The sequence below is a fragment of the Pieris rapae genome, chromosome 24, assembly GCF_905147795.1.
Source record: "Pieris rapae chromosome 24, ilPieRapa1.1, whole genome shotgun sequence".
Lineage (NCBI taxonomy): Eukaryota > Metazoa > Arthropoda > Insecta > Lepidoptera > Pieridae > Pieris > Pieris rapae.
In genome coordinates this window covers 1,034,272-1,047,932 of record NC_059532.1, presented here as the reverse complement: position 1 = coordinate 1,047,932, position 13,661 = coordinate 1,034,272, and the positions used below count along the sequence as shown (strand labels likewise).

General features: G+C 38.7%; 1 protein-coding gene across 2 annotated transcripts in view; it reads right to left on the bottom strand.

Moving 5' to 3' along the window:
* Nucleotides 1-13,661, bottom strand: part of LOC111000738 (serine/threonine-protein kinase 10-A) — a 47,906-nt gene that overhangs the window by 9,615 nt on the left and 24,630 nt on the right. For both annotated transcript variants that reach the window (XM_045633672.1, XM_045633671.1), the window contains exons 11-24: nucleotides 13,044-13,406; nucleotides 12,030-12,650; nucleotides 11,222-11,359; nucleotides 10,384-10,552; nucleotides 10,148-10,251; nucleotides 9,057-9,184; nucleotides 8,382-8,492; nucleotides 8,190-8,282; nucleotides 7,096-7,198; nucleotides 6,438-6,595; nucleotides 5,108-5,315; nucleotides 3,682-3,885; nucleotides 1,951-2,105; nucleotides 867-1,038 (exon numbers count right to left, since the gene is read on the bottom strand). In XM_045633672.1, the coding sequence (XP_045489628.1) occupies nucleotides 867-1,038; nucleotides 1,951-2,105; nucleotides 3,682-3,885; nucleotides 5,108-5,315; nucleotides 6,438-6,595; nucleotides 7,096-7,198; nucleotides 8,190-8,282; nucleotides 8,382-8,492; nucleotides 9,057-9,184; nucleotides 10,148-10,251; nucleotides 10,384-10,552; nucleotides 11,222-11,359; nucleotides 12,030-12,650; nucleotides 13,044-13,406 (2,727 nt within the window). The remainder of the gene's footprint in view (nucleotides 1-866; nucleotides 1,039-1,950; nucleotides 2,106-3,681; nucleotides 3,886-5,107; nucleotides 5,316-6,437; nucleotides 6,596-7,095; nucleotides 7,199-8,189; nucleotides 8,283-8,381; nucleotides 8,493-9,056; nucleotides 9,185-10,147; nucleotides 10,252-10,383; nucleotides 10,553-11,221; nucleotides 11,360-12,029; nucleotides 12,651-13,043; nucleotides 13,407-13,661) is intronic.

The following is a 13,661-nucleotide window of genomic DNA, read 5'->3' as shown; positions in this document are numbered from 1 at the left end:
GATACCGCCTCCCATGGACACTCAATGCCAGAGGGCTCGCGAGTGCGTTGCCGGCCTTTTTGATTTTTGAAATGTAAGTAATATTTTTTATAGAACAGGGGGCAAACGGGCAGGAAGCTCGTGATAAGTGATACCGCCACCCAAATATCCTTGTATTTATATATAGGCAAGTAACCCACAGTCTCGCGATTTCCACCGCCTTTGTTACAGCCAAAGTCAACAGAAGCTAAGACCCAGGATAGAGAGAGATGGAAGTTTCTCCTTTTGGAGACCAAAACTCTTTTTGTGCCAGTGAAGTTGAATGGAGTAAGTGTTCAGTTCTTTTATCTATTAATTAAAAGGCACTATTTCAAAATTTAACATCAAAATAAGCATCTCAAAACAATTAATCGCAGGTACGTCACCGGGCTATAACCGCTATATGCTACGGAGGTATATTACTAGAGATAAAACAATATATTTTTTTTATATTTCTACTATCTTATTTAATTCTTGTATTTGTAATGTGTCTGTTAAATGTATAACATACATCTACAAAGTAATAAAATTAGATTTATATTTCTAAAAAAAAAATCAACAAGCATTCTATTGTAAGCAAGCAAGCAACTATTACTCAAACTCCGGCAACGCATTTGCGAGCCTTCATATGAGAGTGCATAGACTGTATCACTTATCAGTAAAGTTGAAACGCCGGCAACGCATTTGCGAGCCTTCATATGAGGGTGCATAGACTGTATCACTTATCAGTAAATTTCAAACGCCGGCAACGCATTTGCGAGTCTTCATATGAGTGTGCATAGGTATCACTTATCAGTAAAGACCATTTACAAAAAAAACCTGAAAAAATGTTAATGTCTTCACAATACCTTCTTAAGCCTTTCCCTCTCATCATCATGACTATGAGTAGCGGCACCGATTCTCAAAGACTCCCTGAACATCATCTCTCGCGCCTTCTGCTCCGCACGTATACGTTTGGGAAGAGATCTCTTCTCCAACGCCTGGCACTTCGCCAACTCCTCTTCTTTGCGTTGATTTTTCCTAAAATTACCAATTTTTGTTTAATATAGCTGTATCGGTCCACTATAAAAAAAATAATTAAATAAAAAAGTACGTGCGTACAACGTATACGTACATGTCGGAAGTGAAACTTCTTTGGCAAAGTTTTGTTCGTATTTATAATAATAAGTTAGGAATTTAATAGTGATTAAAATATTAAGTCTCAAATATATTTATACAAATTATATTTTTTTAAATTATTTCTTCGATTTTTTTAAAATTTGCTATTTTAATTTACAATACGTTATTTGACAATTCAATAAATATTATTTCATAAAGTACTTTGCGAAAATTTAATTAAGAAAACAGAATTTCTCTAAAGTAATGCCCTTCTCACTCTCTCAATCGCTCTGTCCCTTTCATTATAATATTTATTAACGGAATTCATAATTATTTTAACGGAATTAATAATATTTATTAACAGAATTAATATTTTTTTTAACGGATTCAATATATACAATAAAAATGTTTATGTTTTTTTTATGTATGTACTAATTATTTATTGAGTACTCCTACAGATAACACAAAATACATATAATAGCAAACAAATACACCGAGAACATAGCCACACATGGAATACATATAAAACTTAAAGATTTACAAAAGGGAACAAACAAACAAAGTATTTAATACAATTAACTATAGGATTAAATTTAATTAAGGCTTAATTGGTTGTGTTGTGTATGACGTGATGGTGTTTTAGTCAGTATTTAATCAGATCAGTCAAAATCCACTCAAATAGCTTTAACAACAATCTTGTTCATTCTCACCTCTTTTAACAACAATCTTGATCATTCTCACCTCTTTTAACAACAATCTTGATCATTCTCACCTCTTTTAACAACAATCTTGTTCATTCTCACCTCTTTTAACAACAATCTTTCTAATTCTCACCTCTTAATCTGCTCCAACTCCTTATCATGCCTGACCAGCATCTGATGCCGTCGGAGCAAGAACTCGTCTTTCAGCTGTCGTTTCGCCAGCTGATGCCTCTCATGGATTTGCTTCTCTTCCAATTCCCAGAGTGCTGCCTCTCGTGTCCGCATTATCTTTAAAAACGTTATGATAAAGAAAATATCTTTATTCATATAGGTAAAATACTTAAAAAAACATTTACTACCAGGTGTAGAAGTAGGCAAGAACTGGCAAGAAACTTTTATTAGTGAGACTTCATTACGCACGTTTGACTTGGGGAGTAAGCTGGCGAACGCGTGACGTAAGCGTTACGAAAAGTGTGATCGGGCAAGGCGAACGGAAGTTGAGTGGGGGATATAAGCAAAAGACAGCCAGTGCACGCGCACATTTTCTTTATCTGCGATGCGATTTTTTTAATAGATAGAGTGATTCAAGAGGAGGGTTTATATGTATAATAACTGTAGAAGTACTGTTATCTTTGAGGTTTCTAATGTGATGTCGTAAAAAATTACATTTTTTTCCGCTTACATTGCAAACGCAGGCCGAACCCTACGAGTTTTTAAAGAAAAACAGTTTTTACGGATTATAGTTATGTATTATTGTATTTAAACTTATAATTATTTAGACATAATTTTAAATTTAAACCGACGTTTCGCGTGCAGGTGCGTACAGGTCTTTAAATGTGTAAAAGTTATGTTAATAAAAGACAATATTACCTACGAGTTTTATCAAAATAATGCGCTAAGTATTGTACACATTGAAAAAGGCTACAGAAAAGTCCGTGATGGTATATGTCTATCTCTTATGGATAACCCAAAATAAAATTTTTTTGTCATTTACTTTTTACGACAAATAATGGCTAATTTTCGAAGCGACTTTAACCAATACAGCATTAATCCTTAACCAATTAAACACCTTGAATACATTGTTCATTTAATATAGATCTATACAGCCCATTTCAGCTTATTTAGCAGCGATCGAACGCGTATATTATCGGAGCTTTCCAGCGACGGAAATAACAATACATAATAAAAACCTGCTTTTCATCAGCATTGCACCCGTGCGAAGCTGGGGCGGGTCACTATAGTACGGACGCGGAGCACGAAGAATTTCGTATAATGACCCGTCATCTTATGTCTTTGTCGCTCGCGCATAAACATATTGCCGTTGCGCTCACACAGATGCAGTGACCGCCGTATTCAGAGATTGTAAACCTTTTAGTCATAACCATTTGTTTGTTTTGTTATAAGTAGTAATTCCTTTTTTAACGCTGAAATAAAAGATCATTCCGTGCTGGGATTCGCTTGTGAGTAGTTTCGTTTTTGAGGTTAAGTTTGTTGTGCGTGGTGTTTGTGTGTTTGGTCGTTGAACTTATTTGCTGTTATTATTAATTATAACGGTAAGAAGTTTAAATAGAACCAACCCCGTCTACGTCCCGTACTTTCAAGGAGTTTGTGTCTCCGCGTAAGAAACGCAAAATGTCTCATTTTAGGGTCTGGTTATCGGGTAAAAAGCTATCCTTGGGTACTTACCTATATTAAGTCGATGATCTTATTTACAAAGCTAACTCAAATTCTAAACTACCGTTTTTAATATTCGTACTTTAAAAAAAAATGTTTTCAACCACTGGCAATAGGCCCAAAGGTCATTGTACGAAATTCTTCGTGCTCCGCGTCCGTAGTATAGTATTAAATAATATAAATGTATCACCTGCTGCCTCTGCTGCAAATGCTGCCTATCGGCCAAGGCCTGCCTCTCGCGGTGCGTGGCGTGTACGCGTCTTAGTACGGCGTCTCCGCTCTCGGCCAATGAGGCGACGTACGCGCGCTCGCGAGCTGCGTGCTCGGCGTCTAGGCGCGTCCGTCGCTGCCTATATGCCTCTTTGCGACGGTCCTTTGCGACTAGTTCTACTTCCTGTTAATGTATATAATGTTAAGTCAAAGTCAAAATTTATTTATTCATATATGTACACTTATGAACGTCAAAAAAAAATATTAAGTGAATCTAATTTTACATTTACTGCCAGTTTTCAAAAAGGCGTAGAACGGAAGAGAAGAACTGGCAATTAACTCTCCGCCTCTCTTTTTAATCGCCAAGTTTTTTTTACATAATGTTTGTATGGAGCTGCAACCATTACACCATGTTCCATGTGACATCTTGAGTAATAAAGAATAATAAAATAAATTAAAAACAAAGATTTGTCCTCTATCAGCAGGAGACATGGTGAAATAGGAGCACGCACTTACATACTCAGAACAACACGCAAATACGTAGTAGAAACAACTAATATCACCGCATACACGAATTCAAGTACGACCAGTCACCACAAGTAGCACCCGTTCACGAGTATGACGCATGGTCAGCCATCGGCCCCCTCGCCATATTTTAGGGAGAGAGACAACCTGACGCATGGACGCCGCCACAAGCTTTTAATTATAATTGCATAAATTTACAAAAATGCTATGCAAAAGCTTCACCGCGGTTCCCTAGTGCCACGTGTTTTTTTAAGCTACAGCATATATTTTATCGTAGGCATTGAGCGCGGCGACCGAATCAAGAAATTCCGTAACGAAAATAACCTAACACACTATGACGTAATAAAGGTGGGCCCAAATGCATTAGAGCAGGACAGAAAAGCATACTGCGTGTCACATCTCTCTGACGAGATCGGTAAAGTTAGACCTGAGACAGACTATATAGGCTTGTTAATCTGAGTCTAGGTAGACTGAATTAATATGAAAGGAAAGAAATACTGCATAAATAAATAATGTTGTGTTTTTTAATTCAAATTAATCCAACTTAGACCTAAAGTTTCATTAATATCAGTAATTCTGAAATTGACACCTCTTGACAAAGAGGTGTCAATTTCCTAGATAAGTTTTGACACACCAATTAAATCAATTTAAATGATTTTTTTAGGAAATACAACATACTCTTTAAAGAAAGTCGGTTATCTGTAAAATGTTGTCTTTCAAAAGAAATGTGTTATTTTATTTGTTTGATAGATATTTTGTATAGATATAGAAGGAGGAAGTAAATCAATTGTCTTTGTCGCTCATTCCGCGCTCTCGCTTGCACTTCAAGCTTTAAATGGAACGCCTCAGAGGGAGGTAACGCCGCATAAAAAATAACGAACCTGCTTCAGCAGCCGCAACTCCTGTTTGAGGGTATCCCTAAAATGCCGAAGATCCCTTTCGTGGTCAGCACGAAGGCGTTTCGCTTGGGCGCGCAACTCTGCCTCCAGCTGTTGCTCAGCCCGTTCGGCAGCCGCCCTTTGAGCGCGAGCCAACGTATCCAGATCTGCTTCGTGGGCTCGACACAGGGAAGCCAACTCCGCTTCGAACCTGGCGAAACTCTCTTATGAATGTTTTCCAGGATTTTATTTTGGAAAAAAGTAGTTTTAGTCTTTTTTAAAAGTGAGTAAACGGGCAGGAGGCTCATCCGATGTAAAGTGATATGGAAAGTCTAAATGCTAGGAGCTCGCGAGTGCGTTGCCGGCCTTTTAAGAATTGGTACCGATAGAAAGTGGGCAGACGGACAGGAGGCTTATCTAATGGTAAGTGATATAGACTGTTTAATTGCTAGGGGCTCGCGGATGAGTTACCGGCCTTTTAAGAATTCGTACCTATAGAAAGAGGGCGGACGGACAGGAGGCTCATCTATTGGTAAGTGATATGGACTATTTAATTGCTAGGGGCCCGCGGGTACGTTAGCGGCCTTTTATGAATCGGTACCGATAGAAAGAGGGCGGACGGACAGGGGGCTCATCTAATAGTAAGTGATATACTGTTTAATTGCTATGGGCTCGCGGGTGCGTTGCCGGCCTTTTATGAATTGGTACTGATGGAACAGGCGGCAAACCAGCAGGAGGCTTATCTGAAGTGATATGGACACTGAATGCCAGAGAGCTCTTTAAGAATTGCCGTTGCCGGCTTTTTAAGAATTATCTAGACATTTCATATATTGTACGAACTACGTACACATGTCAGAAGTGAAACTTAATTTAACTTAATTATTACTAAGGTAACAGACATCATCGCCGTCGCCGGGGTTACCTGGCCGCGCCTGGCCAGCGACAGACGCGATTGGAACCGGAAGGAGGAGGCCTATGTCCAACGGTGGACAAACCAAAACTTAACTGAATGATATTTTTTTTGGAAATAAAGGCTATTATTATTATTAAGGTAAAAGACCCAATAGATCATGTACCAGTATATGTATATCTTTATTCACATTGTTTATAGATGTATACGTACTAATGATAATATAAATAAATAAATAATAAAATAAGTAATATGTTATGCCAGAGAATTGCCATGTAAAGTTCCAATATATACTAAACGAATACATCAACCAATAGCGTGTATTCTTTCTCAATCTCCCTCTCACTCTCTCTCAATCGCTCTGTCCCTTTTCTTCGAAGAACGCTGCACATCTGCGTGACGTTTTTACATTATACGCCATACCTCTTGTCCTGCTGCTCCCTGAGCTGCGCCTCCTTGGCGCTGAGGTCCTGGAACTGCTTCTGCTCCTGCTTTTGCAGCATCTTGATCTCGCGCAACTCCTGTTTGCGCAGGGCGTGGTCGTCCCACGTGCGACCGCTCTCTTCGTCGCCCCATATCACCTGGAAAAGTCAAATTTCTTCTAAAAGTCTAGTTTAAATCTTTTAATTATTTCTAAATTAAGCTTTTGTTAGTTGTTACTGAAGGCAAATGGGCAGAGGGCTCAGCACATGGTCACACTCAATGAGAGTTGCGAGTACGTTGTCAGCCTTTCAAAAATTGGTACGCTCTTTTCTTGAAGTACCCTAATCCGAATTGGTCCAGAAATACCCACCGCCCATGGACCCTTACTTTAACTCGAGAGGGCTCGCGAATGCGTTTCCGGCCTTTTAAGAATTGGTACGCTCTTTTCTTGAGGGTTCCTAAGTCTAACCGGTTCGAAAACACCCACCGCCCATGGATACTCTGGATGCCATAAGGTTTGCCAGTAGGTTGCCGGCCTTTTAATATTGGTACGCTCTTTGAAGGACCCTAAGTCGAATTGGCCCGAAAGTACCTACCGCCCATCGACACTTTCGATTCCCGAAGACTCGCGAGTGCGTTGCCGGCCCATAAAACTAACCTTATGAGTCGTAGTAGTAACGATAACGCCGTCAATTTCAAACTTCCTCGTGCGTTTCCGAGTCTTCTTCTTCAGATTCGCCATATGTATGTCTTCTTTTGACCTGGAAGAAATCAATTAAAAATTCAAAATTTATTTATTCATGTAGGTAACAATGTACACTTATGAACGTCAAAAAAAGAAATATTAAATGAATTTAATTTTACATTTACTGCCAGTTCTCAAATCAAGGGCGTAGAACGGAAGAGAAGAACTGGCAATAAACTCTCCGCCACTCTTTTTAATCGCCAAGTTTTTTTTTTTTTTTCACCATTACAGTCTAGAAAATCCCTTTTCCACCCACTGCCTCTGACATTTTTGGATATTTCGGAGACAGCATTCATTAGACAATGTCTTTGTAGAATCTGTGCACCAGATTCTGGTCCTTGGCATCGACGACACCCTGGCCTATGCATAGGTACAAAGAAACCAAAGTCTTGGAGAGACTTGGATGACAACTGAAAGTCTAGACTTGTTCCTAATTTAATACCCCACCATCTCAAAGGGAACGTTGAAGTATTACGTAGCGAAATTGGGGTGTGTGTGTTAGTGTTGTGTGTGTGGGTATGTGTGGTGTGTTTGTGTGTGGATGTGTGCGAAAAACGTTACGATGCGGAATAGGAATCGAACTAGGCGTTATTGTTAATATTATTTTCGACTTTCCGATACTTTACACCACATAAATGGCAACTTTTAGGTTTTATGAGTCATCGGGTGGTAACGAAACATTTTACTATTGGGTACACGTAAACGTAACGGCGCGTTACAGGGGGGGGGGGGGGCAAGAATCACCAAATATTGCGTGACGTACTTTTTTTTTATAGAACAGGGGGCAAACGGGCAGGAGGCTCACCTGATGTTAAGTGATACCGCCGCCCATGGACACTCAATGCCAGAGGGCTGGCGAGTGCGTTGCCGGTCTTTTAAGAATTGGTACGCTCTTTCTTCAAGGACCCTAAATCGAATTGGTTCGGAAATACTTCAGTCGACTTGAACCAAAGACAAAAATATCTTCGAATGGCTTCAACAATTAAAGTTGGTCAAAAACCCCATACCTCTGTATCCTATTGACGTTCTCTTGCGGTTTCCTTCTCAATACCACTTCCACTTCTCCATTCTCTTCTATGCTCTGACTGTCTTTATTTACCCTGAAATAAAACGGAAATTTATGAGTTCCACAATACCAGCTACAAAATATAATCGATACGTACGTGCGACAGATGAATATGATGAATTGGTAAACTTACCGCCCACCACCATTCAGGTGCGGGGAGTCATGTGATGCCGTCGTCGCCAAAGAATCCGCATCACCACGACGTGATCTCTCCGACCTTCCGGAACCACTGTCGGAGCGCCGACTGGAAGATTTACAAACATTTATAAATTTTCTTCTATACAGTAGAACTCCAATTATCCGAACTCCGACTATCCGAATCGCGGATTATCCGAATCGCCGATTATCCGAATCACAAAAAATTAAAAAAAAAAGACCGCAAAACAGCTTACATTGACGGAGATGTTTAAAAAACAATGATTTTTATATCTAATCTTGTACATAAGTACATTTTATTTATATTTAAAACATGTGAAAATTTCATGTTTCTTTCATTTAATCAATAAAAAAAATAGTGCAATATAAAAACGTAGCTTTTATTCTCTCCAATGGCAACTTTAAAAAAAAAATCCGATTATCCGAATGGGTCCCGGTCCCCATTAATTCGGATAATTGGAGTTCTACTGTAATTTATTTGTCTTAGTATTTTCCTATTAACAACATTGGACGTAGTTTAATTTTATGGCAGCAAAATAATTTATCCACACCAATTTAACCATCCACATCTGGCTCCTATATCCTATGAAACAGCTTCTTCATCCCTCAGCATACCCTTGTCCACATCCCCTTTAAAAATGAATATAAATACCTTTCAAAGCTATCAGGACTCAATCTGCTAGCGTGGTCGTTGTGCGGCAGGGCTATATGCGTCGCTGCCGAATCGCGAACCCGCACTTCTTCTGCCCCAACTGTCACCACCGAGACATGGGACGTGTCCTGAAATTTAATATTCAAATTGAATCTGTCAAAAAAAATACTGAAAAAAATTTTTACCTATGTACCTAGCTGTATAATGGACTACCCACAAATATATAAAATATAATGAACTACCCACAAATATATAAAATATAATGGACTACCCACAAATATATAAAATATAATGGACTACCCACAAATATATAAAATATAATGAACTACCCACAAATATATAAAATATAATGAACTACCCACAAATATATAAAATATAATGAACTACCCACAAATATATAAAATATAATTAACTACCCACAAATATATAAAATATAATGGACTACCCACAAATATATAAAATATAATGAACTACCCACAAATATATAAAATATAATGAACTACCCATAAATATATAAAAAATATTTACCTACGTACCTAGCTGTATAATGGACTACCCACAAATATTTGAAAAAATGTGTGCGTATACTAGTGTACGCACGCAAGTGAAACTTCTTTATGACCTAATTTTTCGTGAAATAATCTACTATTTATATGACAGATATTAGTTAAATAAAGTTTAACAAAAGGCTTTTATATATCAGGCATAGACGTGAATACAAATAATACAATTATTTAATTTAACCTAATTACTAAGATTTATTACATCATTAATTGTAATATAATTACTATCATTGTTAATCATGTATCATATATAAATAAATATCGTTATTATATATTTATGAGTAAAAAAGCTTTGTGGGTGCATGTGAGTGAATGAGTGTGTGTATGAGTGTGCGAGGGTTCATCTAAGGGAATGAGTGTGTGGATGCATTAGTGGGTGCGTGTGAGTGTATGAAAATGTAACTACATGTTAGATCTGAGGTACAACACCGCGTAAGGTGAATTCATAAGCCACTCCTTTAAACGATATTGACCCGTGATTTTCAAAAATATACCCTGATTTAGAATTAATCTGTAAAAAATACACACCAAATTGAGATTATGGGAATCGTCGAACCCAAGACCCGAATCACCAGCTCCAGGGCTGAGGATCAGCACTTCACTGCTGTCCAGGCGACGGCCTCTACTCTTCTCTGTAACATAAAGAGGTAGTCCATCAAGAAAAGAGCGCACCAATTTTTAAAAGGCCGGCAACGCACTCGCGAGGCCTCTCGCATTGAGAGTGTCCTTGAAAAAAGTTATTTTTATATAGGCCATCAACTCACCCGTGTAGCATGTGGTGCAGTCCAGCGAGTCAAGAGACGAAGGCGCGAAGCAGTCGTCGTCGGATGAGGAGCCCGTGGCGGTGGTGACGACGCTGGCCGAACCCCCCACCACCACCACCTCATCATTGATGGGCGGGGTGCTAGATATCGTCACTGCATTCGGAGGCAGCTGGAACCGAATTTAAAACATCAAACAAATCATGAAATTAAACTACCTCTACTAATCTCTACTTAATAATTGGGAATATCCATTGGGTGCATATGCACTTATTATATGATTCTACATCTCTTTTGACTTTCTGCTTTCCTGGTGCAATAAAAGAAAAAAACAGCTATAATATAATTGGGAATATCCATCGGGTGCATATGCACTTATTATATGATTCTACATCTCTTTTGACTTTCTGCTTTCCTGGTGCAATAAAAGAAAAAAACAGCTATAATATAATTGGGAATATCCATCGGGTGCATATGCACTTATTATATGATTCTACATCTCTTTTGACTTTCTGCTTTCCTGGTGCAATAAAAGAAAAAAACAGCTATAATATAATTGGGAATATCCATCGGGTGCATATGCACTTATTATATGATTCGAGATCTCTTTCTACTTTCTGCTATCCTGGTACAATAAAAGAAAAAAACAGCTATAATATAATTGGGATTATCCATTAGGTGCATATGCTAACGACACCTCAAAAAGTTCCCCAAAGTCCTTGTTGGGTCAAATTTGTCCCTTCTTATGGACAAATTTGACCCACTTGCGGTTTTACCTACAAAAAAGGTATTATATCGAGGTTTTAAGGAAGGTAGTCCAAAAATAGTTTGGATTACTCACCCTGGCGCCTGTGCTAAGCACGGGAGGATGAGTCGTGGTTACGGTGACGAGACCGCAAGGGACCGCATCCAAAGAGTTAGGTTCAGCGCTCACTGAGACAACTGTTACCGCTTGAGACGGTGATGGCTGAGTTGGTGTCTGAAAGTATATAAGATTATGTACCTTATTTAATTAAATAAATTGTCTTGCACTAAAAATAAAATCAGTGGCGCTACAACCTCTTTAGGTCTTGGCCTCAGATTTCTGAATCTGTTTCATGATCATTTTTAAATAGGCCTAGTGACTTCAGCGTGCGACTCTCATACCTGAGGCCGTAGGTTCGATCCCCGGTTGTGCGCCAATGGAGTTTCTTTCAAGTGCGCATTTAACATTTGCTAGTACGGTGAAGGAAAACATCTTGAAGAAACCGACATGTCTTAGACCCAAAAAGTCGACGTGTGTCAGGCACTGGAGGCTGATCAACTACTTGCCTATTAGATTTAAAAATGATCATGAAACAGATTCAAAAATCTAAGGCCAAGACCTAAAGAGGTTGTAGCGCCACTGATTTATTTATTTTAATAACAATTACATCTAATACATTTTAAGTTCGTAACATCATCTACGAAGTATTTTTAGCTTGATAAATAAAAAATTAAAAACAAAATTTCAAAAATAGTCTGTAAAATTATTGAATTCTGTTCAGTAGTTTTTGTTACATTACAAACACACATACAGCCTTGTTACATTAAATTTGTCTATCTACACTTTAGAAAAGAAGAAATGTATTCCAGAGACAGTGCTATTTACTGATAAAAGAATCTCTTACCACAGCTGGCTTTATCTCGATGGAACTCTTATCTATTGAGCTGGACCTGGAATAATCCCGAATGGCTCGATCCAGTCGATCCTTATCGTCCATACTCCGCGACCTGGACTCGATCCTACTGATCTCAGCACTGACTCTCTTCGTCTCGCTCGCACCAATCTCGTCCGTCGATCTAGCCTTCTCCTTCTCTCCCTCTCTTTTAACCTCTCTCACTTCTGAATCGAAGCTCTTCCTCTCTTCCAAAGCTCTCTTCTCGTAGGTTTCTCTGACGTCGGTGAGACTCTGCCTCTGCGCGGCTAGACTTTTGGACTTTTCGAGTTTGCTCTCGATCTCCATACTTCTTCTCTTCACTTCTTTTTGTTTCCTAGAATCGTCTATGCTTTTAATTTCCGTTTTAACATCTGTGTTTCTGTCGTTTATCTTATCGTCTGTCTTGGCGTCAATTTTGACATTATTCCTGTCAATTTCCGTGCTATTTCTATTAACGTCATGTTTGACAGTGACACTGACAGCTTCGTTTTCTGTCAGTTCGGGTCTATCTGGCTTTGGTTTTGTATCTACTAACTGCACCTCTGGATTTATCGATTGTTTTTCTACCGCCTGTTCTGCTTCTCGACACACCTAGAATGAATTTATTAAAATATTTTATTTTTTCCAACAGGTTTCACCTGCTTTGAGAAAAATTGTTAACTGCATATATGTGTATATATTCGTATTTGCGATCCTTGGTCTGCGTACGCGTACGAACGCGTTTGTACTGTGATGTAAATGATCGTAGTAAAACCGGTCTTATAATAAAAAAAAACTTATTTTTGTTTCAGTCACTAGACTTAAATTCCTTGTAGATGTTTCTTTAGTTACAAGCCTTTAAAATCTTTAGATAAAATAAAATATCACATTAAAAAAAATAAAAAAATCTCTTCTAGAAATATTTTTTGATATTAAGCAAATGCTTACAACTATTTGAAAGTCAGTCAAATAAATTTTGGAATAGAAAACAAAGAGTTCCCTCACCTGGTCCACAATAAACTTGCCAGCGGTAGTGGGACTGGCGGGAGTGGGGGCGGGAGGGGGCGGCGCGGGCTGTTTGCGGCCCCCACGCGTAGCGGCCTGTGAGGGGGTCAAAGGCGCCGTTTCTGGAGTGGGGGTCGTGGGGGTCGTTGGCGTCTGTAGAGGGGTAGGTGATTGTGTTGGGGTACTCTGTGTAGATTGTGTGACTGGTGTCGTTGATTGAACAGGTTGTGTGGGGGCTGGAGGTATGGAAGTTTGCGTGGGGGTCGACGGTGACTGTATTGGGGTAATGGGTGTTGTTGGGGTCGGCGGGGTCGCTGACAGCGCAGGGGGAGGGGGCGCAGGGCCTTTTTCTTTCTTTGGGGCCTGAAATTGTAACAATTGCAGAATTTATTATACATATATAAAAAATTGATCTTGTCAAATCGTTGGATTTTAATAGTTTATTATATTTAAGTCTAACATATTGAGGTCTTAACAAAGACTGTTAAATAACCCTTTTAGTAAATAAGTTTTGTTTTAAATTACTAATTAGTCATAATTATATATTATTATTTTTAGATATGACATTAAATATACGATCCAACGGATAGAATGCAACCTCTTCGCTCTATCCACTCA